The sequence below is a fragment of the Amblyraja radiata genome, chromosome 11 (genome assembly GCF_010909765.2).
Source record: "Amblyraja radiata isolate CabotCenter1 chromosome 11, sAmbRad1.1.pri, whole genome shotgun sequence".
NCBI lineage: Eukaryota > Metazoa > Chordata > Chondrichthyes > Rajiformes > Rajidae > Amblyraja > Amblyraja radiata.
Window position 1 is genome coordinate 6,797,253 of NC_045966.1, and position 25,284 is coordinate 6,822,536.

Genomic DNA, 25,284 nt, shown 5'->3' on the forward strand with positions numbered 1-25,284 from the left:
TCTATCACTATAACCATTTAAAATTCTATTGATATTCCTTCTCGTAATGTATCAGTGTTTTACATTACCAGCCTCTGAATGAAACTGGGATTTATCACAACGTCTCTCTCTCTCTCGCTCTATCCGCCCCGCCCCAAAGAAATGTGTGACGGCTTGAGATATTGAGGTGACATTGTTAGTTCTTTATTTTATGTAATCTAGGTAATCAGAATTAGTAAAGGGGAACGTTAGCGTTTGTGTTGTCACGTCTTAGTCATTGCATTCTGCAGTGATCTCCAGACCTGTTGGTGAGCATTCAAAATGTTGCTGCTGTTTATCTTCCCATTTAACTTATCAATTGGGCATTTGTAACAATATTCTAGTGAACGCATCTGTTCCATCGCTCGAATGTGTCAATTTTAACAAACCTCTTTGTTACTGAGGCAGGTCGCTTTTAAAAACAAATGTTTTCACGTTGATAGTTTTATAAGGTTGGATGCAAGGGGTAATTTTGGTCAATATCCTCAATAAACGACCTTCAATACTATAGGCCAGTTGCCCGAATAGCCATTTTCCGCGCTATAAATTAAACGCAATACTATAAATACAAAGTGTTAAGAAGGAACTGCAGATGCTGGAAAATCGAAGGCACCCAAAAATGCTGGAGAAACTCAGCGGGTGCAGCAGCATCTATGGGGCGAAGGAAATAGGCAACGTTTCGGGCCGAAACGTTGCCTATTTCCTTCGCTCCATAGATGCTGCTGCACCCGCTGAGTTTCTCCAGCATTTTTGGGTACCATACTATATATACAATTAGGTTTGCAATGCATATGAGGAGGTACAATTCAATAAATGGATTGAATGGCGTGAAGGAACTGAGGGACTTTGGAATGAACGATCACGGATGCTGAAAGGTAACAGGACAGATTCATAAGGTGATTAAAAATACATATATGGGGCGTTTTTCTTTATTTGCCATGGCACAGAATGTAAGATAGACACAAAAAGCTGGAGTAACTCAGCGGGACAGGTGGGGTCTCGACCCAAAACATCACCCATTCCTTCTCTTCAGAGACGATGCCTGTCCCGCTGAGTTACTCCAGCTTTTTGTGTCTATCTTCGGTTTAAACCAGCATCTGCAGTTCTTTCTTACACACAGAACGTAAGAGCTGGGAGGATATGTTGGTGTTGTATGCACCATTAGTTCGGCCACAGCAATGTGTCATGTATCCATTTCGGACAAGAAACGTTCCAGACAAGAAGCCATTTCAATGGGGAAATACCGAAGGGATTTAGGAAGATATATGAGAAACCAGGAAATGATTGTTATTGGGAAAGATCGGATAGGCTACAATACCGGAAATACTTAGGCCTGTCAACGTTTGTAGAAGGGGAAACAGAGTTGTATAGGAAGGAACTGCAGGTGCTGGTTTAGACCGAAGATAGTTACAGAAGGATGGAATAACTCAGCGGGTCAGACAGCATCTCTGGAGAGAAGGAATAGGTGACGTTTCGGGTTGCGACCCTTCTTCAAATTAAGAGTCAGGGGAAAAATAGTTAGCGTCTTAGATCTGATTAGAGTTTATTTGAACTTATACGTTAACTATTTATCTTTCCAAGAATGTTATCTGCCTTTCTGAATGTTCGAGCATTTTCTGATTTTATTTCACATTTTCAGCATCTGCAGGTTATTGGATGGGCCAGTGCTGTATTCTTTGGAACGAAAAGATTGTACTGAATTGAGTCGAGTACAGATATGAAGAGACCAGTGGCGGACTGGCCAGGGTGTCAGCTTGCCCCTGATGAAGTGTGGCCCCCTTTGTCTCCTGGCAACCAATATTTTTAGACCCAGTCCGCCACTGGAAGAGACTACGTGAAATAAATAAAATAAATAAATAAATGAACATTCAAATCCTGGAAGGTGGACCCAATAATTCAAATTAGTGGGAAGAGGAGGGGAAATAAATCTTGGTCAAAGAGTGGTAGTAACAGAAACTTCTATCACATTTAAAACACGGGCGTGCTCTTCGAGACTCCTGTTCAGTTTGAACGCGGGATTGGATTTCCCTTATGATCGATCGTAAATGTTGTGTTGTAAATCTTCCCGATTTTCCTGATTCTACCAGGTCCCACTGCGGCAACCTATTTGGCGAGTTTAGAAGAGTTTGCCCTCGACTCATTCAATAGGGGTTTTTGGAATTAATCATTTCATGATAAACATCAAACCACGATTTAATCCTAATTAATCTATATTGATGATAACCAATGCCCATCACTGTGTGGATTAACAGTTCATGAAAAAATAAGACGATAATCATCTTAACGTTTTTCCCTTCCCTGTCCCTACTGCCATTGCCAAGATCACACCTCGGGTAGAATTTACACACACTAGGCTAAAATAAAGTAAATCATATCATCGTATGTCTTTCTACGGCTGGGTAGCCGCTAGTGTTAATTTCAGCCTCTACAAATGAATTTGCAATGATCTTCTGGGTATTAATGGACACTTTAAACGCTGACCCAATTTTTTACGTTAGTTTTTCTCTTCTAGTTGCTGGAATAAACAATGCATTCTCAAGGACAGACAATAATCCAGGAAGCATTCATGTTTTACAGATGGATACACATGCTATTGTAGTAACCTTGCATAAAAAGACGACCAAGAGGCGATATATTCTGCCCACGTGATGACATTCAGCGTGCTACTCAGGATTGTTCTAAGTTACTTTTTTTTCTGGAAGCAAGTTGAAATGGATGATGTGTAGGAAGGAACCGCTGATGCCGGTTTAAACACAAAATGCTGAAGTAACTCAGCGGGATAGGCAGCATCTGTGGAGAGAAGGCGTGGGTGACGTTTCGGGTCGAGACCTTTCTTCAGACTAGACAGGGCAAGATATAGACAGTGATGTAGAGAGATGTTGAACAAATGAATGAAAGATATGCAAAAAAGTACCGATGATAAAGGGAACAGGCAATTTTTAAAGGGGCTGTCCCACTGCGGCAACCTATTTGGCGAGTTTAGAAGAGTTTGCCCTCGACTCATACTCGCAGCATGGTCGACACGAGGTCCTAGGAGGTCTTTGTAACTCTCCTTCATGCTCGAGAGTAGTCCCCGTGTACTCGGGGCCTCAGCTAGGTCGCGGCGTATTTTTCAACATGCTGAAAAATGCCTGCGAGTAAAAAAAGGTCGCCATGGAAAAAATGTATACTTATTTTACTCGTAGGTTTAGTCGAAGTAGGTTGTAGTTGGTCGGCATGCTATTCAAAGGTAATCGAGGGTAGTCTAAGGTAATCGAAGGTAGTCGGAGATAGCCTTCAACATAGTCGAAGGGAGGTTGAAGGAGATCGAATGAGGTCGTCTTCACTCTCCACTGTTCGGTGTCCAATTTTCCCGAAGCTAGTCGAAGCTAGTCTTCAACATAGTCCAAAGAGGTCTTCTACATAGTCGAAGGAGGTCTTCAGTATGACACTTTTTCAAACTTTCCTAAACTCTTCAATTAGGTTGCCGCAGTGGGACAGCCCCTAGCTGTTTGCTAGGTGAGAACGGAACCTGGTGCAACTTGGGTGGGGGAGGGATGGAGTGAAAGGGAGTGCAGGGGTTACTTGAAGTTAGAGAAATGGTTGATGTTCTTGGTCTCACTCTGTTTTTAAATGCGAAGATATTTTATTACGATGGCTACGAATGGTGTATCTCCAGAAAAAAAAAAGATGATATTTTAGAAGTGACGTTTAAAACAAGCTTATGCAGTTCACAAGTTGGTAAACCATACCATTCAGGCTTGCCAGGATTTCTTAGTAGCGATCCTTCGTATGTGATGTTTTCGATGCCATAAATCTTCCAAACATTGTCAATTGACCCAGCATCTACATACTTTTGAGGGCAAACTTAAGGATTTCACCCACCTTGTGTGAAAAAAGTGCTGAATGAATTGGATCCAAATAGTTACTCTCATGTTAAAAGTATGTCCTCTTGCCCTGGACTCTGCAACAGAGGACATTTTTACCCAACTTTTTTGAATTCCTTTATTAATTTATGAAACATGCTTGACTAATCTTCTGGAATCTTTTGAGGATGTAACAAGTAGAATGGATAAGGGAGAGCCAGTGATCTGGACTTTCAAAAAACCTTTGACAAGGTCCCACCCAAGAGATTTGTGTGCAAAATTGGAGCACGTGGTACTGGGGGTAGGGTATTGACATGGACAGAAAACTGGTTGGTAGACAGGAAGCAAAGAGTAAGAATTAACTAGTCCTTTTCAGAACGGAGGGCAGTGACAAGTGCGTTGCCGCAAGGTTTGGTGCTGGGACTACAGTTATTTACAATATGTATTAACAATTTAGACGAGGGAATTAAATGTAAATTTGTGGATGACACAAAGCCAGGTGGCAGTGTGAGCTGCGGGGAGGATGCTATGAGGCTGCAAGGTGACTTGGATAGGTTGGGCGAGTGAGCAGTTGCATGGTAGGTGCAGTATAATGTGGATAAATGTGAGGTTATCCACTTTGGAGGCACAAACAGGAAAGCAGATTATCTGATTGGTGTCAGATTAGGAAAAGGGGCGGTGCAAAGAGATCTGGGTTGCTTGTACATCAGACACTGAAAGTAAGCAGGTACACAAAAATGCTGGAGAAACTCAGTGGGTGCAGCAGCATCTATGGAGCGCTGACCCGCTGAGTTTCTCCAGCATTTTTGTGTGCTGCACCCGCTGAGTTTCTCCAGCATTTTTGTGTTCGCTCCATAGATGCTGCTGCACCCGCTGAGTTTCTCCAGCATTTTTGTGTTCCTTCGATCTTCCAGCATCTGCAGTTCCTTCTTGAACACTGAAAGTAAGCATGCAGGTACAGCAGGCAGTGAAGAAAGCTAATGGCATGTTGGCTTCGTTGCGAGTGGATTTGAGTTTAGGAGCAAGGAGGTCCTTCTGCAGTTGTACAGAGCCCTAGTGAGACAACACCTGCAATATTGTGTGTAATTTTGGTCTTCTAATTTGAGGAAGGACATTATTGCTATTGAGGGAGTGCAGCGTATATTCACCGGATTAATTCCCGGGAGGGCGGGACTGACATATGATGAAAGAATGGGTCGACTGGGCTTGTATTCATTGGAATTTTGAAGGACGAGAGAGCATCTTATAGAAATATATAAAATTCTTAAAGGATTGGACAGGCTAGATGCAGGAAAAATGTTCCTGATGTTGGGGGAGTCCAGAACCAGGGGTCACAGTTTAAGAATAAGGGGTAGGCCATTTAGGACTGAGATGAGGAAAAAATTTTTCACCCAGAAAGTTGTGAATTTGTTGAATTCTCTGCCACAGAAGGCAGTGGAGGCCAATTCACTGGATGTTTTCAAGAGAGAGTTAGATTTAGCTCTTAGGGCTAAAGGAACCAAGGGATATGGGGAAAAAGCAGGAACGGGGTACTGATTTTAGGTGATCAGCCATAATCATATTGAATGGCGGTGCTGGCTCGAAAGGCTGAATGACCTATTCCTGCACCTATTTTTTCTTCTTTTTTTTCTGTATTCTCAATGAGGTCACTCTCCAAAGTTAGGAGACACTTTACAAATAGTAGCAGAGGGTTGAAATAGCATTCAAAGCAACCATATGATACCAAATCAGTTCCTAATATTAAATATGAGATGAATGTATTTTTGTTCACCAAAACATTAAAGAAGCTTGGACAAATGTAGATAGATGGAGAGAGTCAAATATGACTAATGATGTCCATGCTGAAACAGATTTGACGGGCTAAATGCTGAAGATGCTCTATTTTCTTATTATCTCACTCTTGTAAACTCTGAACTATAACAGCCTATTGCACTTTATCTGTTTATTTAGAAACATAGAAACGTAGAAAATAGGTGCAGGAGGAGGCCATTCTGTCCTTCGAGCCAGCACCGCTATTCATTGTGATCATGGCTGATCGTCCCCTATCAATAACCCGTGCCTGCCTTCTCCCCATATCCCTTTACTCCACTAGCCCCTGGAGCTCTATCTAACTCTCTCTTAAATCCACCCAGTGACTTGGCCTCCACTGCCCTCTGTGGCAGGGAATTCCATAAATTCACAACTCTCTGGGTGAAAAAGTTTTTTCTCACCTCAGTCTTAAATGACCTCCCCTTTATTCTAAGACTGTGGCCCCTGGTTCTGGACTCGCCCAACATTGGGAACATTTTTCCTGCATCTAGCTTGTACAGTCCTTTTATAAATTTATATGTTTCTATAAGATACCCCCTCATCCTTCTAAACTCCAGTCAATACAAGCCTAGTCTTTTCAATCTTTCCTCATATGACAGTCCCGCCATCCCAGGGATCAATCTTGTGAACCTACGCTGCACTGCCTCAATCACAAGGATGTCCTTCCTCAAATTAGAAGACCAAAACTGTACACAATACTGCAGATGTGGTCTCACCAGAGCCCTAAACAACTGCAGAAGAACCTCTTTACTCCTATACTGAAATCCTCTTGTTATGAAGGCCAACATTCCATTAGCTTTCTTCACTGCCTGCTGTACCTGTCAGCCAACTTTCAGTGTACAAGGACGTCCAGGTCTCGCTGCACCTCCCCTTTACCTAACCTAACCCCATTGAGATAATAATCTGCCCCCTTGTTTTTGCCGCCAATGTGGATAACCTCACATTTATCTATATTTATGTGTGTATATATATATTCTATGGTATATGGTCGCACTGATCTGATCTGATCTATATTTATGCCTACAATATTCTATTATGCTGCAGCAAGCAAGAATTTCATTGTCCTATCTGGGACACATGACAATAAACTCTCTTGACTTGACTTGTAATAAGCCAACGGAACACATTGTGAGTAGGAAGGAACTGCAGATGCTGGTATATACTAAAAATGCACATTAAAACATTACCCATTCCTTCTATCCAGTGATGCTGCCTGTCTCGCTGAGTTACTCCAGCATTTTGTGTCCATCTAGAACTCATGATGAGTCTGAATGTACAATATATAAGGCCAAAATATATCTTCTAGAGTTTGAACTCAGTGCTCTAGTTTCCATGTAACTTAAATGTCACCTCATCACTTTTTGTGATCACCCTCTCTTGAAACAAAACTCTACATTCGCATTTTTTATTACATTTTTTCACTTTTAGTGACCTCTGCAAATTATCCCATAATTCCAAGACTCTTACCAATGGAAAAATAACATTTTCAGGTTTGACTTTCGATTCGAATGGATGCCATTATAATTCCCCGCATCGTGCTTATTGTGCTGTAATTTTCTTTGGCCTCCTGACCTACATTTCTTTACAATTTGCTTCGATCAAAAGTAACTGCACCTCCTCTGAATTTACTGTGACCTGCAAAATTGGATAAACAAATCTGTATAAATGGACAAAAGTTGGGACCTCAGTACAGGGTAACCTAGAGAATATTCGACTAAACAAAAAAAAAGATTCCTTTTATGCCACTATTCTCAAGAAAATCTAAAATATAATTCTCTATCGTTTGATTTTGTTTCATAATCCCTTGCATTATGACATAAAATGTAAGAATAGAACCCATATGTCACCAATAGACTACAACGTCTGTTCTACTTAACAGGTTTGCTAATGTTTGAAGCCAACAATGCTTACTTCCCATTTTCACCTAAAAGGAATTGTTTTATTGATGCTACTGATCACACTGTTCTCCAACTATTTACACAGTTGGCTTGTTAGTTCAGCCTATACTTGCCTGGTTGCATTTCAACTATCCAGTGGTACCATATAATCAATCGCATGCAATGATTTCTCTTTGAAAGTTTCCACATATATCGGGTGTTTGTCGAGCATATTTGCTGGGCAGAGATAGATAGATTCTTGATTAGTACAGGTGTCAGGGGTTATGGGGAGAAGGCATGGAAAATGGGGTTAGGAGGGAGAGATAGTCCAACCATGATTGAACGAGGGAGTAGACCTGATGGGCCGAATGGCCTAATTCTGCTCGTATCACTTATGACCTTATATGTTAGGTTCATCCTATTTATTATCTACACACAGCCCTACTGCTTTCATAAGACATTTCTCAAAACTTGAATAGGACGAGCATGATTTGGGGAGCTTCAATAAAACTATAGAATTCAATGGTAAGAAATTTGCAAATAATTAGGTTCAAATTAAAATAGTAACACTATAGTTCCTCACAAATCAATTATGGGTAAAATGCAGATGGCTGAACTCTTCTAACCTTTAACTCCAGTTTTCATTCTGATCCCTTTAAACCTTGATTTTCAGAAGGCCTAAAAATCCATTTCATGCTTGAATATATTCAATGACAGCATCTACACCACGGTCATATAGAATTCAACGTATAATTCAATTACTTCAATCCTTAAACCAGTTTATAACGTGTATAGGAATTTGTGGACTGTATTCGTCTGTAATTTAGATATAATAACAATGTTGTTTGTTTCAGCACTATGCTGAAATAAAATGGAAAATTCACCAAATGCATCTCTGGAGAACATGGATAGGTAATGTTTCGGGGCTGGAAAGTTACCGAACCAAACCGTCGATCATCCACATTCAGCCGAGATGCTGCCTGACCCGCTGAGTTACTCCAGCATTTTGAGTCCTTTATTTTGCCTCCCTCTGCAATATCAATAAAAACAGTCAGTTACCAGATCTATGGGCTAGCAAGAACCTTACCGACTCTAATGATCACCTGCTGCTTTGATGTTGTGGGATTGCTTTCCTGATATCCATCAATAGAGCATCAGACATTTTTTTAAAGTAAATGTTCAGAAGAAAAAAAACAAAGTCTTTTGGATCCATTACAAATCCTGGCATCAATTCTATATTTTTCCTATGTAACTGTATCAGGTTATTTTTAACTTTGGTGTAATCATTTTTGGATGATACATCCATGATGTCAGTAATGCTACTTATTTCCACCACCATTATGTTGTTTGATTATCCCTGCTCATCTCATTTGTTGTTGAACACTCCATTCATCCCCTGTGATGTTGAGAGTTACTGTAACTATTCCAACATAATCTTGGCTGGCCTCTCTTGCACTCTGATTGGTAATCTCAAGGTCATCAAAACTCTGTTGTTAATGTTCTAACTCATAAAAAGATCATTCATCTCCCAACTCTTTACCTACCAATGCATGTTGGCAGGTAAAGTTAAATCTCAGTTAAATCTATATTACTAAAAGTCTCATCTTGACCACTTCCTGTTGCTCTGTATATTGATTTTAGAAAAAACGCTGCCACTTACGGATTTTTGGCCATCTTACTCAGAGTCCCCCTCCGCTGCGTAGGACAAGAGGATTTTTCCCATCAATGAAAAATAAAAGAGTTATTGATGTTTAAACAATGTTGAGATACTCTCTCCTGAAGGCCACGCCCGTTCCGAAGGGACTATAAAACCCGGAAGTGTGGAGGTGCCTCAGTTCTCTGCAAGATGGGGGAGCGAGAGGTCGCAATTCTCAGTCTGAGCTGTGAATAACACTAAACACATGTCTACTAAACTGAGTGATTTTATTGACCTGTCAGTGCCCTTAATGTGGTTTGAAAATGTAGTTTGAAAGTGCTAAAGCTGTGTTGCCTTTGGTTTGAAAGCACTAAAGCTGTGTTGCCTTTGGTTTGAAAGTGCTAAAGCTGTGTCGCCTTTGGTTTGAAAGTGCTAAAGCTGTGTAGCCTTTAGTTTGAAAATGCAAAAGCTGTGTTGCCTTTGGTTTGAAAGTGCTAAAGCTGCCTTGCCTAAGGTTTGAAAGTGCTAAAGCTGCCCTGCCTAAGGTTTGAAAGTGCTAAAGCTGCCTTGCCTAAGGTTTGAAAGTGCTAAAGCTGCCGTGCCTAATTAAAGCTGCCTTGCCCAATTAAAGCTGCCTTGCCTAATTAAAGTTGCCTTGTCTTCTATCTATATTACTAAAAGTCTGTTCTTGACCGGTTTTGGCCATCTGTGCTGCGACTTCCGAGAGAATGCCGCCACCTACGGCCGTCATTTTTGGCCACCTTGCTCAGAGCCCCCCTACGCCGCATGTGCGCCGAGGATTTTTCCCGTCGATTAAAAATGACAGAGATATTAATGTTTTTACAAAATTCCCCATTCTCTCTGCTGCCCCCGCTGGCGGCAGGGGGAGGGACTATAAAACCAGGAAGTGGTGTGCCTCACTTACTCTTCAAGATGGAGGAAGGCAGAGGGTCACATTTCTCTGAGCTGTGAATAACACTGAACACGTGTCTACTCAAATGTAAGTGCCCTTAGTGGTTCTAAAATGCTTGCAGAATGTGTCTATTGTTTCTAAAGCTTGCAAAAAAACGTCTATTGGTTCTAAAGCTTGCAAAAAGTGTCTCTATTGGTTCTAAAGCTTGCAAAAAATGTCTATTGGTTCTAAAGCTTGCAAAATATGTCTATTGGTTCTAAAGCTTGCAAAAAATGTCTATTGGTTCTAAAGCTTGCAAAACAAAATGTCTATTGGTTCTAAAATGATTCATACTAGCGCTCCAGAAAGCCTCCCCCCTCCCCCGGTTGGCTTGGCTTGGGTGTGTCTTGAAATTGAAAGGCACTACTTACTGCAAATGGTGGCATGAAGTTGAAAGGCACTACTTACTGAAAATGGTGGCTTGGGAGTTTGGCTTGAAGTTGAAAGGTACTATTACTGCAAATGGTGGCTTGGTTGCTTTGGCTTGAAGTTGAAAGGCACTACTTACTGCAAATGGTGGCTTGGGTGTGGCTTGAAGTTGAAAGGCACCACTTACTGCAAATGATGGCTTGGGTGTGGCTTGAAGTTGAAAGACACCACTTACTGCAAATGGTGGCTTGGGTGTTTTGGCTTGAAGTTGAAAGCACTACTTACTGCAAATGGTGGCTTGGGAGCTTTGGTTTGAAGTTGAAAGGCACTACTTACTGCAAATGGTGGCTTGGGTGTGGCTTGAAGTTGAAAGACACCATTTACTGCAAATGGTGGCATGATGTTGAAAAGCACTACTTACTGCAAATGGTGGCTTGGTTGCATTGGCTTGAAGTTGAAAGGCACTACTTACTGCAAATTGTGGCTTGAAGTTGAAAGGCACTACTTACTGCAAATGGTGGCATGAAGTTGAAAGACACCACTTACTGCAAATGATGGCTTGGGTGTGGCTTGAAGTTGAAAGACACCACTTACTGCAAATGGTGGCTTGGGAGCTTTGAAGTTGAAAGGCATTACTTACTGCAAATGATGGCTTGGGTGTGGCTTGAAGTTGAAAGACACCACTTACTGCAAATGGTGGCATGTAGTTGAAAGGCACTACTTACTGCAAATGGTGGATTGGTTGCTTTGGCTTGAAGTTGAAAGGCACTACTTACTGCAAATGGTGGCTTGGGTGTGGCTTGAAGTTGAAAGGCACTACTTACTGCAAATGGGGGGCGTGGGTGCATTGGCCTGAAGTTGAAAGGCACTACTTACTGCAAATTGTGGCTTGAAGTTGAAAGGCACTACTTACTGCAAATGATGGCATGAGGTTGAAAGACACTACTTACTGCAAATGGTGGCTTGGGTGATTTGGCTTGAAGTTGAAAGCACTACTTACTGCAAATGGTGGCTTGGGAGCTTTGGTTTGAAGTTGAAAGGCACTATTACTGCAAATGGTGGCTTGGTTGCTTTGGTTTGAAGTTGAAAGGAACTATTACTGCAAATGGTGGCTTGGTTGCTTTGGCTTGAAGTTGAAAGACACCACTTACTGCAAATGATGGCTTGGGTGTGGCTTGAAGTTGAAAGACACCACTTACTGCAAATGGTGGCATGAAGTTGAAAGGCACTACTTACTGCAAATGGTGGATTGGTTGCTTTGGCTAGAAGTTGAAAGGCACTACTTACTGCAAATGGTGGCTTGGGTGTGGCTTGAAGTTGAAAGGCACTACTTACTGCAAATGGGGGGCGTGGGTGCATTGGCCAGAAGTTGAAAGGCACTACTTACTGCAAATTGTGGCTTGAAGTTGAAAGGCACTACTTACTGCAAATAGTGGCATGAAGATGAAATAAACTAATTACTGCAAATGGTGGCTTGGGTGTTTTGGCTTGAAGTTGAAAGAACTACTTACTGCAAATGGTGGCTTGGGAGCTTTGGTTTGAAGTTGAAAGGCACTATTACTGCAAATGGTGGCTTGGGTGTGGCTTGAAGTTGAAAGGCACTACTTATTGCAAATGGTGGCATGAAGGTGAAAGGCACTACTTACTGAAAATGGTGGCTTGGGAGCTTTGGCTTGAAGTTGAAAGGCACTATTACTGCAAATGGTGGCTTGGTTGCTTTGGCTTGAAGTTGAAAGGCACTACTTACTGCAAATTGTGGCTTGGTTGCTTTGGCTTGAAGTTGAAAGGCACTACTTACTGCAAATGATGGCTTGGGTGTGGCTTGAAGTTGAAAGACACCACTTACTGCAAATGGTGGCATGAAGTTGAAAAGCACTACTTACTGCAAATGGTGGCTTGGTTGCATTGGCTTGAAGTTGAAAGGCACTACTTACTGCAAATGGTGGCTTGGGAGCTTTGAAGTTGAAAGGCACTACTTACTGCAAATGATGGCTTGAGTGTGGCTTGCAGTTGAAAGACACCACTTACTGCAAACAATGGCATGAAGTTGAAAGGCACTACTTACTGCAAATGGTGGCTTGGGAGCTTTGACTTGAAGTTGAAAGGCACTACTTACTGCAAATGAAGGCTTGGGAGCTTTGGCTTGAAGTTGAAAGGCACTATTACTGCGAATGGTGGCTTAGTTGCTTTGGCTAGAAGTTGAAAGGCACTACTTACTGCAAATGGTAGCTTGGGTGTGGCTTGAAGTTGAAAGACACCACTTACTGCAAATGGTGGCATGAAGTTGAAAGGCACTACTTACTGCAAATGGTGGCTTGGGTGATTTGGCTTGAAGTTAAAAGGCACTACTGTAAATGCATTTACTTCTGTCTGCGCTTTATATTGATTTTAGAAAAAACGCTACCACGTACGGCTGTGATTTTTGGCCATCTTACTCAGAGGTCCCCTCCGCTCATTAGGTGCCGAGGAAGTTCCCCATTCATGAAAAATAAAAGTTATTAGTGTTTAAAAACTGTTGAGATTCTCTCACCTGTCAATCACGCCCCTTCTGGTGGGAGGGGAGAGGGACTATAAAACCCGGAAGTGTGGGCGTGGTTCAGTCTCTGCAAGATGGGGGAGGGAAAGGCCATGACTCGCGGTCCCACTTAGTCTAGTATATAATTAAGTTTAATCTTGACCACTTCCTGTCTGCGCTTTATATTGATTTTAGAAAAAGCGCTACCACGTACGGCTGTGATTTTTGGCCATCTTACTCAGAGGTCCCCTCCGCTCATTAGGTGCCGAGGAATTTCCCCATTCATGAAAAATAAAAGTTATTAGTGTTTAAAAACTGTTGAGATTCTCTCACCTGTCAATCACGCCCCTTCTGGTGGGAGGGGAGAGGGACTATAAAACCCGGAAGTGTGGGCGTGGTTCAGTCTCTGCAAGATGGGGGAGGGAAAGGCCATGACTCGCGGTCCCACTTAGTCTAGTATATAATTAAGTTTAATCTTGACCACTTCCTGTCTGCGCTTTATATTGATTTTAGAAAAAGCGCTACCACGTACGGCTGTGATTTTTGGCCATCTCACTCAGAGGTCCCCTCCGCTCATTAGGTGCCGAGTAAGTTCCCCATTCATGAAAAATAAAAGTTATTAGTGTTTAAAAACTGTTGAGATTCTCTCACCTGTCAATCACGCCCCTTCTGGTGGGAGGGGAGAGGGACTATAAAACCCGGAAGTGTGGGCGTGGTTCAGTCTCTGCAAGATGGGGGAGGGAAAGGCCATGACTCGCTGTCTTTAGTGGCCTTGCACCCTGCTTGAAATGGTATGAAACTGCACTTGAATTTGGTGACCTTGCACCCTGCTTGAAATGGAATTTCATGGGATAGCCGTGAGTCAACTGCCAGCCCACCAGCCGTGAGTGAGTGAGCTGCCAGCACAACAGGCTTGAGTGACTGAGCCGCCAGCCCAAGAATCCATTCTGCCCACAATGTCCATACTAGCCCACAGGAAACCAGTCCCTTCAGCGCACAACACCCACACTAGCGTTCCAGAAAGCCCCCCACTAGCCACCAATATTGGAATTGGTGGAGAGGTAGAATATTGCGTTGGGGGACCAGCCCTCCCGTGTGATGCTGGGACCCGATGGGTCCCACTTAGTCTAGTAACATTTTAAAATTCTTATTTTCGTTTTGAAATTTCTCTATGGCCAATGCTTTCCTTATTTCCAAAATCTTCTCTGTTCCAATAAACCTGGGATAATTGCGCATTTCCAATTCTAGTTTATTAATCCTCCTTAAATTTAATTTATTGTTGCCTTGCTTTCTGCTAAACTCCATATATTTGTCCATAAACTTCTCCTTCCCCATTTATTTTTTTAATCCCCTTTTGATCTTTGTGATGTGGTTAGAAATGTGTTTGTTCACATTCAGGTGTAGTATCTTGGGTACTGAAATAAAAATATATTGCATATTTAGCCTAACCCTTAATGGGCACAGCCCTTCCCACCATCAAAAGCATCTACATGAGGCACTGCCTCAATAGATGGAATCTTTCATCTAGAATCCCCAACATCCGGCCCATGCTCCCTTCTTTCTGTTACCATCAGGCAGGAGCTGTAGAAGCCTTAAATCCCACACCACCATGTTCAGGAACCTTTACAGCACCCATCAGGTTTTTGAACTGACCTACACAACCCTAATCCTCCCTTGGCAACAGGACTGGAACTGGTCGAATGGCCTACTCCTGCACCTACTGGGAACTGGAATGGCGACTGTCAGAGTGGACACACACAGACACACACACATCGGTTCCTTCACCAGCCCTTGTGAATTTTTTAGACAGCGCATAAAATTCACACTGTGCAAAGCCAAGGTGATACGGACACACACCGCGATGTTGGCGCGGTAAAAAGATGGCTAAAGCAGTGTATGGTAAGTCCTTTAAAAGAGAGGCGAGAAGGAGTGGAGACAACTTTTAAGAAGCCTGAGATACACGGCTGCGAAGCGGACATTTAACATTACCAGTCGGTTATCCTTAATTCTGAAAACTACTGCTTACCTTTTTTCCCCCAATGAGCCAATGAAATTCACCAGTCAGCACTGGCTCCAACCTACGTGAACTTCCGAGAACCTTCGACCTCCTGGCAACCCACTAGGACTTCCTGGCTACCCACTAGGACCTCCTGGCTACCCACTAGGACCTCCTGGCTACCCACTAGGACCTCCTGGCAACCCACAAGGACCTCCTGGCAACCCACTAGGACCTCCTGGCAGCCGACTAGGATCTCCTGGCAACACACCTAGGGCTCGAGAATTCTCGCTACTCTCCATGGCGGCTTCATTCTATTCACCGATAATTTTTCAACATGTTGAAAATTTACGGCGACCATGAGGCCACGACTAGTTCCCAGAATGCGAAAATTCCTCACGACCATGAAGGCGACTCCCCGGCAACTACCCGCAAACATGAGGCGACCATGTGGCGACTGCAAAGTCTCCTGCAGTCGCTTAAAAAGTCGCTTAAGTGGGACAGGCCCATTAGGCTTCAACGTAGGGAATAAATGACAAGATCTGGATATGTTTAGCTCTTCATCAAAGCTACGAGGTAACTGGTGTGAACTAAAACGGACCATTCCCATTGGTGAACTGCACCTCATTTCTGAAATAACAAGCAAAATGACAGCCAAAAACAGGCACAGAATTGCGTAAACAAGCACAATTTGTTCTGCTTCAAAGATTCCTCATTGTAGGCATTGTGGCTAGCCATTCATCTTGAATAAATGGGACAATGAAGCTCTCCAACGTCCATCAACGCTGCACACTGCACCATTTTGCAACCTGGGTGCCCAAAAACATAACTGAAGACTAGTGTGTTCTTTAATGTAATGGTTTAAATCTCTAAAGATAGACACAGAGTGCTGGCGTAACTCAGCGCATCAGGCAGCCTATCTGGAGACAAAGGAAGGATGACATTTTGTGTCGGGCATTTTTGAACGTCACCCATCCTTTTTCTCCAGAGATGCTGCCTGACCTGCTGAATTACTCCAGCACTTTGTGTCTGTCTTGGGTATAAGCTTTCTGAGCTTTAAATCTCCTTGCAGATGATTTGTAATTGAATTACAAAATTCAGTCTGAAAAATCTCTCAGAGCTGCTGGGTGCAGGTAACTACTCAGAAAATAACATGAACTATATTCTTCTCCCCTTTAAGAGATGAGGAGCGCAAATCCATCTTAAAGAAAGATGAAGAGAAGCCAAATTAATGGCACTAGTGCGAGGGCGATAGGAATCCGTTAAAACGACGCACTCTTCCAAATGATCTTGCAGAATGAGGTTGCGGTTATCATATTTTATCTCTCTCTCATTTTCCCTATGGACGCTGCACTCTGGTGGAATTTTGCAAATATCGAGAGTTGGGTCATGTCCCCACCCTCCATTCTTCCCTTCTCTCCCCTTTTATTCTTTTATCTCCCCATCCCTCCATCTTCTCTCCCCTTCCCCATTCTTCCCTCTCCCTCCATTCTTCTTCTCTCCCTCCCTTCTCTTCCCACCCTCGTTTCTTCTCTCATCTTCCATTCTTCTCTTCTCCCCTTCCCTCCATTCTTCCCTTCTATCCCTTTATTTTTCTCTTCTCTCCCCGTTCCTCCATTCTCCTCCTCCCCTTCCCATATTATACTCTCTCCCTCTCCCTCCATTCTCTTACTCCATTCATCTCTCCCTCTCCTTTCCATTCTTCTCCTCTACCTCTACTCTTCTCCTCTCCCCTTGCCTCTATTCTTTTCTCTCCCCGCTTTCCCCATGCTTCTATTCTTCTCTCCTTCCATTCTATTCTCCCTCTACTCTTCTTTTCTCTCCCTCACCATTCTTCTCTCCCCATCCCTCCATTCTTCTTCTCTCCCCTTCCTTCCATTCTCTTCTCTTCCTCCATTCTTCTCTCCCTCCCTCCATTCTTCTTCTCTCCCCTTCCTTCCATTCTCTTCTCTTCCTCCACTCTTCTCTCATTCCTTCTCCTCTTCCCCTATCCTTCCTTCTCTTCCCCGCTCTCCTTCTTCTTGCCTCCCTATCCATTCTTTTCCTTCTCCCCCACCCCCCCTCCTTCTTCCTATCTCCTCATTCTTCTCCTTCCCCCGTCCTTCAATTCTTCTCTACCTCTTCCTCCTCTCCCCTTCCCTCCATTCTTCTCTTATCTCCCTCCATTCTCCTCTCCCCGCCATTCTTCTCTCTCTCTCCATTCTTCTCCTTTCCCCCTTCCTTCCATTCTTCTCTTCTCGTCCTCCTCTCCCCTTCCCGCCATTCTTCTCTCTCTCTCCTACTCCTTTCCCCTTCCTTCAATTCTTCTCTTCTCTCCCTCCATTCTTCTCCTCTCCCCACCATTCTTCTATCTCTCTCCATTCTTCTCCTTTCCCCCTTCCTTCCATTCATCTTCCCCTCTCTCCATTCTTCTTGCCTCCCTTCCATTCTTTTCTTCTCCCCCTCCATTCTTCTCTCCCCCACCCCTCCCTCCATTCTTCTCTTCTCCCCCTCCCTCCATTCTCCTCCTCTACCCATCCCTCCATTCTCCTCCTCTCCCCTTCCCTCCATTCCTCTCCCCCCCCCCTCTCCCCCCCCCCCATTTTCCCGCCTTCAGCCCCGCACCACGCGCCGGACGGGGGGGACGCGCGAGCCCGGCCGTTATTTTTCAATCCGCGCGCGTGCGCTCGGGGGGGGAGAGCGGCAGCAGATGCAAAAACGCAACCAAAAAAAACCCAAACACCCATCTGCAAATGCATCATAAAAAAACACAAATTGCAACGCCGAAACCCATGCAACGGAGAGTTAAAATAAAAACAAATCGAAAAACACCCTCAGAAGGCGATGGACGCGTGTGCCTGGCTGCGTGCTGGCGAATATTAATTAATGTGGAGCCAGCCTCCTCCTCCCATCGCCGCGGTATTTGTTTCTCCCCCTCACATCGCTTTCCCCCCCCCCCCCCCCCCCCCCCCCCCCCCCCCATCACACGTTTTTTTATTTCCAAAAAGGAAGCCGTGCGCGCTGTAAACTGACAGCATCCTCCAACCCAACAATTTTGGAAGCAAACCCCCCTTTATATTCTCCTTCTCCTCCTCCCTCTCTCCCCACCGTGGGGATGACGAGCCGGCTGCGAGGATAACGATCTGGAAGCAGCACCATGCGCCAAGATTTTTGCAAGAGACAAGCACGCCGTGTCCTTCTTCCTCCCCGGCGCTTCTCAGACGCTCTCAACATCTAAAGAGAAGAAGGGCTGAAGGAGGGAAAAAAAAACCCAAACACACACAAAAAAAAAGGAAGAAAACTGCGTTGAGAACAGCCACAGACATCTTGTTTTCTTCTTCTCCCTCCTCCCTGTTTACTTCTTTCCTCCCCTCCCTCCCCCTCTCCCTCCCCTCTGCAACCCTACCCTCTGCTATATTAATTTTATTTTTGCATTATTTGCTCTGCACACATCTTCGATGTGAAGGAGGGAGAGAGAAAAAAAAAAAGAAGTGAGGGAAGTGTGCGCAGGCGTCCCCCACCTTGGAATTACTGCACTGGTCAGAATAAGTTGCATCTTCTCTCTCTCTCTCTCTCTCTCACTCGCTTGCCTTCGCTAGGGGGTTTGGAAATAAAATATCAATCTGTGTGTAGAGAGAGAGAGAGACCCCCCCCACCCGCGAAATCATCTGCAAACTTAGGGATGCTGAAAAGGGGCTACTTTAGGGCTCTGTCGTTCCCCTTGCTGGTGGCGATGGTGTGTGCACAAAGGTAAGCCACCTCTTCCTTTGCACAATACTTCAGGCTGTATATATACATATGTATATATATATATATATATATTTGAGCATGTTATTTATCGTTTCTTCTCTTCTTTCCCCTCTCTCCCTCCAGTGTCAATGACCCCAGTAACATGGCATTGGTGAAGGAGACGGTTGACAGACTGCTGAAGGGCTATGACATCCGTCTGAGGCCAGATTTTGGAGGTAATTTTAATGTTGGTGTTAATTATCAGTTGCTTGTGTTTCCCTCATTGAAGCCTGGTTTGAGGGGGTTTATTGTCATGTTGGTGTCAACATTGTCCATCCCAGAGTGAGGCTAGATTTTGGGGGTGAGTCTCATGTTGGTGTCAATATAGTTCTGTCCTTCCCTTATTGAAGCTAAATGTTGGGGTGAATCTCATGTTGGTGTCAAAATAGTTCTCTGTACTTCCCTTATTGAAGCCAGATTTGGGGAGGGGGGGGGGGGGGGGGGGGTGTTAGTGCCATGTTGGTGTCAATATAGTTTGTGTTTCCCTCAGTGAGGCTAGATTTTGGGGTGAATATCACGTTGGTGTTAACATTGCTCCTGTTTCCCCCAATTGACTAGATTTTAGGTTTAATTCCATTGTTGGTGTTAATATATTGCACTGTGATTGTTCCACTGATATGGGGGTTAATTTAATTGTTGACGTTAATATATTTCCCTGTGTTCCTTCCACTGATGCTAGATTCTGAGGTTTAATTTCCTTGCTGGTGTGAATAAATATATTTCTTTGTTTCACCCAATGCGGTCAGATTTTGGAGATAACATCTGGCTAGTGTTTATAAATCCTTGTGTTCCCCCTAGATTTGGGGAGTAATGTCATATTATTCCTGAAGTTTTCCCCTCTGAGGCCATATTTTGGGGTTAAGTTCACGTTGGTCTTAAAATGATTCCTCTCCCCCCCCTCTCACCTTGCATCTTGCCCGTCAGGTCCAGGGCGATTTAAAAGTTTAACAAGGTGCTCAGTTTGCTCGGGATCCCACTCTTGGTGCCCCCCATGTGTCCCCACCATCTGATGGCGAGACCCCCCCCCCAAAACAACTTGTCTTCCTACTTACAACCGATACATCCTCTGGTGGTGAAGGGAAGTAAAAAAAAAAAACATTCAGCCAGCGTATTCAATTGGAACAAGTTTAATGTTTATAAGCGATACATATTAATGTTAAGTGAGACATTATAGTTTTAATTGAGATATGATTGTTAAGCGGGGCTTTGTTTTTGGTGGGGCCATTCAATCCCAAAACATTGGGCAGGATGAGAAGCAGGATATCAAATGCCGGTCACATACTGTTACATTACAGGGAACCAGTGCGTTTCGTGTTTGTGATTAATTTGTGGGGAGGGTAGGAAAGAGAATAATGTGCTTTAAATGCAATGGGGATGTGTGTGTGTTTTTGTTGTTGGGGGGAGGGGGAGGGGGGTTTATACTACCAGCGGGTTAAAGAGCTGAACGTTGCGGACGGTCTTGTCTGTCTGCAGGTGATCCCGTCCTGGTGGGCATGAACATAGACATCGCCAGTATAGATATGGTGTCTGAAGTCAATATGGTGAGTACTCGGCTCTCCTACAGCAACTCCCAGGCCGTGGAGCTGTCGGCATTAAGTTGTTCGCCCGGTGCTGGTTATGTTTTTGTGCATCCTGGCGTGTCAAGCATTGGTTGACATTTTTTTTGCAGCAGCATCGGCTGCGTGTGTGTGTGTGTGTGTGTGTGTGTGTGTGTGTGGTGCGAGTGATGTGCAATGCATGGCCCTGTGTGGCAGGGCCGGGGGTGGGTGCAAGGGACCACTCCTCCCTCACCGGCCTTACGGACCGGGGGCTATGCAGTGCAACCCTCCCGGGCCGAGCGGTTGCCAGCGAACTCCCTCCCCGCAAAGTGTGCGGGCCGAGTGTCCCCGTCACCGGCCGGCAGCGCCATCTGCTGCTCACCGCTCTCTGTATAACTGTCCAGCTCACTGTTCTCAGTCTGACGCTCCCGGCCCCGCACAATTGATCCGAACCCGCACACTGCCTGCCCCGAATCCGCACAGTTGCCCCCCGGCTCCGCACTATTGCCCCAGGACCCGCACATTGCCCCAGCTCCCCGCACACTGTCCAGGACCCGCACATTGTCCCAGCTCCCCGCACAGTTGCCCGAGCTCCCCGCACAGTTGCCCCAGCTCCCCGCACACTGTCCAGGACCCGTACATTGTCCCAGCTCCCCGCACAATGTCCAGGATCCGCACACTGCCCATGACCCGTACATTTGCCCCAGCTCCCCGCACAGTTGCCCCGGCCGCGCACAATTGCCCGGCTCCCAGCACACTCTTCTCAGCCAGACGCTCCGGGAGCCGCACAACTGCCCCAGCTCCCACACATTGCATGACCCGGATCCGCACAACTGCCCCCGCTCTCCACACAACTCCCCCCCACTGCCCGCTCATCCACCCCGGCCACCATGCCCCAGATCCCCGCACACACTGCCTGCCCCGGACCTGCACATTGCATCCACTCCCAGCTCGCTGTTCTCCATCAGCCGACCCCAGACTAACTATCCCGGACCCGCACACCGCCTCCACTCCCCGCACACTGCTCTCCGCCAGCCGCTCGCGGTCTTGGGTCCCCACAACTGCTGTAGTTCGCCGCACAACTGCCCCCCGCCCCGCTCAAATGCCCAGGTCCCCGCACACTGTTCACAACCAGACACTACTGGGATCCACACAACTGCCCTGGATCGCATCTTGCTCCCAGGCAATCCAACCCTGGAGCTAGCCCCGCGTAACTGTCCCAACTACCCGCACTGCTCTCAGCTTTGATCACAATCAATACTTTCAGATAGTGATCGATAAAGACTTGTACAACGCAATTGCGTCGGTGTCCTCTCGCTTTTGTTTGAGGGGTGCAGCTAACAGTAGAGAGGGTGGAACTTGACTCATCTTAGACTGACATCAGAAAATTGATCTATTATTTACCTAAAAACTTATGGGACGCAGGGTGGTCGAATCAAGTTGTAAACATTGGCTATTGTAAATCGTAACTTTGAACAAATATTAACAAATGGGTATTTAAAGTATTCTATAACTGTTAATTGAGTCTGAAGAAGCGTCCCAACCCGAAATGTCGCCTGACCTCCAGAGATGTTGCCTGACCCGCTGAGTTAAGGGCCTGTCCCACTGAGTTAAGGGCCTGTCCCACTGTACGAGGTAATTCAAGAGCTCTCCCGAGTTTTAAAAAATCAAACTTGTGGCACGTAGAATGTACGTAGCGGGTATGTCAGAGCTCGGGACATCTCTTAGCGGCTCGTAACGCTAACGGCAGGTACTCCGGAAACGCGGTAATCTCGTGAAGACTCGTGAAGATTTTTCAACATGTTGAAAAATGTCCACGAGAGCCCCGAGTACCTACGAGCAGCTATTACCGTAATTCTCCGAGTTCGAATCAGGGGAAACTCGGGAGAACTCTTGAATTAACTCGTACAGTGGGACAGCCCCATTATTCCAGCACTTTGTGTTCTATACTACTATAAAAGTAACACACCCGATGTTTGACTCCTGTAAATTTCATTTTGATTTAATTAGTTATATGGCAGGATTATTGAAAGTTTGTAAATCGGGGCGTGGGGTCAGTTGACTGACCTGAGGATTTCAAAAACATAAAATGAAATTAGTTGTGCATAAACGTGTCCTCTATAATGTAAATTAATTTGATATTTGTGACATTATAGAGGATTTTTTCACTCTCGTTGCAATATTAAGGTCACCAGATGTGTAGATGTAACTACGAAGTTGTCTCATTGACTTGGTACTAGCACTGATGCTTTGGTTGCCTTGTGCAATAAGGTCGACAAGGTCTCCCTTTTACGTCTATTTTCCCTTCATAACTGACTCTTTGTATTATTAAATCCTTTTAGCTCTATTGCTTAGTGGATCAATGGGCTGGGGGCGGCAGGGGGGGGGGGGGGGGGGGGGGGGGGGGGGGGTGCTTAACTCATGGTAGACTGACATTAAAAAATTGGACTCATTTCATTCACTTACCTGAAATGTCTTTTAAGTAAGTAAGTAAGTAATTAATTTATTAGCCAAGTATGTAAAAACATACAAGGAATTTTAGGAAGTGAGATGGTAAAAAATAAGTTGTACAACATTGTTTATTGTAAATTGTAACTTTGAATACATATTCAACATAGGTAATTAGAGTATTACTGTTAATTGAAGTATAATTTTAAATTACACGATTAACAGTGAAGGATTATAAGTAGTAATCTTGTTAACGTATCATCAGCTGAAGTTATTATCTCCGGAAAAACTTTAAAGTTATAAATGACGGTTATGTAGGCCACTTAATGTGACCTCTGGCAGTGCCATCTAGTGTTGCAGTGTTATGTATTTATACGATTAGCAGCAGCTGTTGAATGGGGGCAGTCAACAGGAAGAACAATTAAAGTGTTTTTTTTCTATCTTTATTCATTAGTTTGCTTTAAGATTTATATGGGAATTTTAAATATGTTGAGAAAAAAAAATTACACTAGGATATAATTTTCCATTTGTCATTTCATTTTGTTTGTAACTTTTTCTTCCACCTTATTTCACCAACAGTTAATGCCTCATTAGGTGCAAAATGATTACCTCAAATCTTGTAACCTCATTCTGTATAAATTTCATAATGAATTATAATTAACAAAAAAAGAGTTAATGTGCTATTTGTCTTATGATGCACAAGAACACATGAGTATATACTCACATGACGTCTTGTTATCAACCTTTACAATGATTCTGCCTCAATTCATCCTGTGAGGTTTTTTTAGTGGTTGCATTTGAAGCCAGGTATGATGTCCCGCTGACTTTCTTATGGGATATATAATGAACATGCTGCTTGAGGTGTTTCTTACACATAGTTCTGTACCTTAAACACAATTAAAGGGAATGTTTGATTATTTGCCCATTTGTGGGGGGGATAACGTGGGCGTACTGATTTTGTTAATATTATGATTTTGTTAATACTATATATTTTTAGAAATTACTGAGATACTCAATTAGTTTATGACTGGGAATACATTTGCTGATCAAGTCTTGCTTAAATTAAATCAACTACCCTTAACACGAATAAAAGGGTACATATAGGTCCATTGAACACCCTGATTATAAACAGCTTGCAAAGAATTAAAGTGGAAAATAAACCCAAGTTGCAAGACTAACCTTTTCATGGTATTTGTTACCTTATATTCATTTTATTTTAATCTTTACTCATTGATATAAGAGTACAGGTTGATTAATACAGATGTGAGAGGTTACGGGGAGAAGGTGGGAGAATGGGGTTTGGAGGGAGAGATAAATCAGCCATGATTGTATGGTGGACTAGATTTGATGGGCAGAATGACCTAATTCTACTCCTATTCCTTATGACCATATGAGAGTTTTGTCATTGGTTGTTTATTAGTTTGTAACTTGTAGTTTGATTATAATAATAATAATAAATTTTATTTATGGGCGCCTTTCAAGAGTCTCAAGGACACCTTACAAAAATTTAGCAGGTAGAGGAAAAACATGTAAGGGGAATGAAATAAATAGTAGAGACATGACTAGTACACAAAGTAAAGACAGAATACAATTCAAAACACAATATGAGGCAATTAATGCACAGATGAAAAGGGAGGGGGACGTGGGGCTAAGGATAGGCAGAGGTGAAGAGATGGGTCTTGAGGCGGGACTGGAAGATGGTGAGGGACACGGAATTGCGGATCAGTTGGGGGAGGGAGTTCCAGAGCCTGGGAGCTGCCCTGGAGAAGGCTCTGTCCCCAAAACTGCGGAGGTTGGACTTGTGGATGGAAAGGAGACCGGCTGATGTGGATCTGAGGGACCGTGAGGGTTGGTAGGGGGAGAGGAGGTCAGTGAGATATGGGGGGCCAGATGGTGGAGGGCTTTGTAGGTGAGGATCAGGATTTTGTAGGTGATCCGGTGGGAGATGGGAAGCCAGTGAAGTTGTTTGAGGACTGGAGTGATGTGATGCCAGGATTTGGTGTGGGTGATGAGTCGGGCGGCTGCGTTCTGGACCAGTTGGAGTCGGTTGATGTAGGTGGAGCTGATGCCAAGGAGAAGTGAGTTGCAATAGTCCAGTCGGGAGGAGATAACTCTTGAGTATTCTGACAGAGATAATGTCATTCCAATAACATCTTACATCACTGATCATGCATTAATATGAAATGTAACTGATTCTGCAGTATTTCACATATGTATTGCAAATGTGAACCTAGTGTACTTACAAAAAGGCAAAAGTGCATGATTGCTCGAATTTAGTTTTTTTTTCTCATAAAGTGAAATAATATTTCTCATATTTTCTGTTTGGACTCCAATATAATAACAATGTTCACACAGAGGGTAGTGGGTGTATGGAATGAGATGCCAGAGGAGGTACTATAACAGCACTTATAAAACATTTGGTTAGGTATATGAAGAGAAGAGGTTTAGGGGGATAAGGGCCAAACGCAGGGAAATGGGACTAGCTTAGGTGGGGCATTATGGTCAGCTTGGAC

The 25,284-nt window shown here is 44.0% G+C and overlaps 1 protein-coding gene across 1 annotated transcript in view; it reads left to right on the top strand.

The window, feature by feature from the left end:
* The first annotated feature begins 17,956 nt into the window (after window positions 1-17,956).
* Window positions 17,957-25,284, top strand: part of gabrb2 (gamma-aminobutyric acid type A receptor subunit beta2) — a 98,802-nt gene continuing 91,474 nt past the window's right edge. The window contains exons 1-3 of the mRNA XM_033029239.1: window positions 17,957-18,746; window positions 18,870-18,961; window positions 20,259-20,326. Of these exons, the coding sequence (XP_032885130.1) occupies window positions 18,679-18,746; window positions 18,870-18,961; window positions 20,259-20,326 (228 nt within the window). The 5' untranslated portion in view covers window positions 17,957-18,678. The remainder of the gene's footprint in view (window positions 18,747-18,869; window positions 18,962-20,258; window positions 20,327-25,284) is intronic.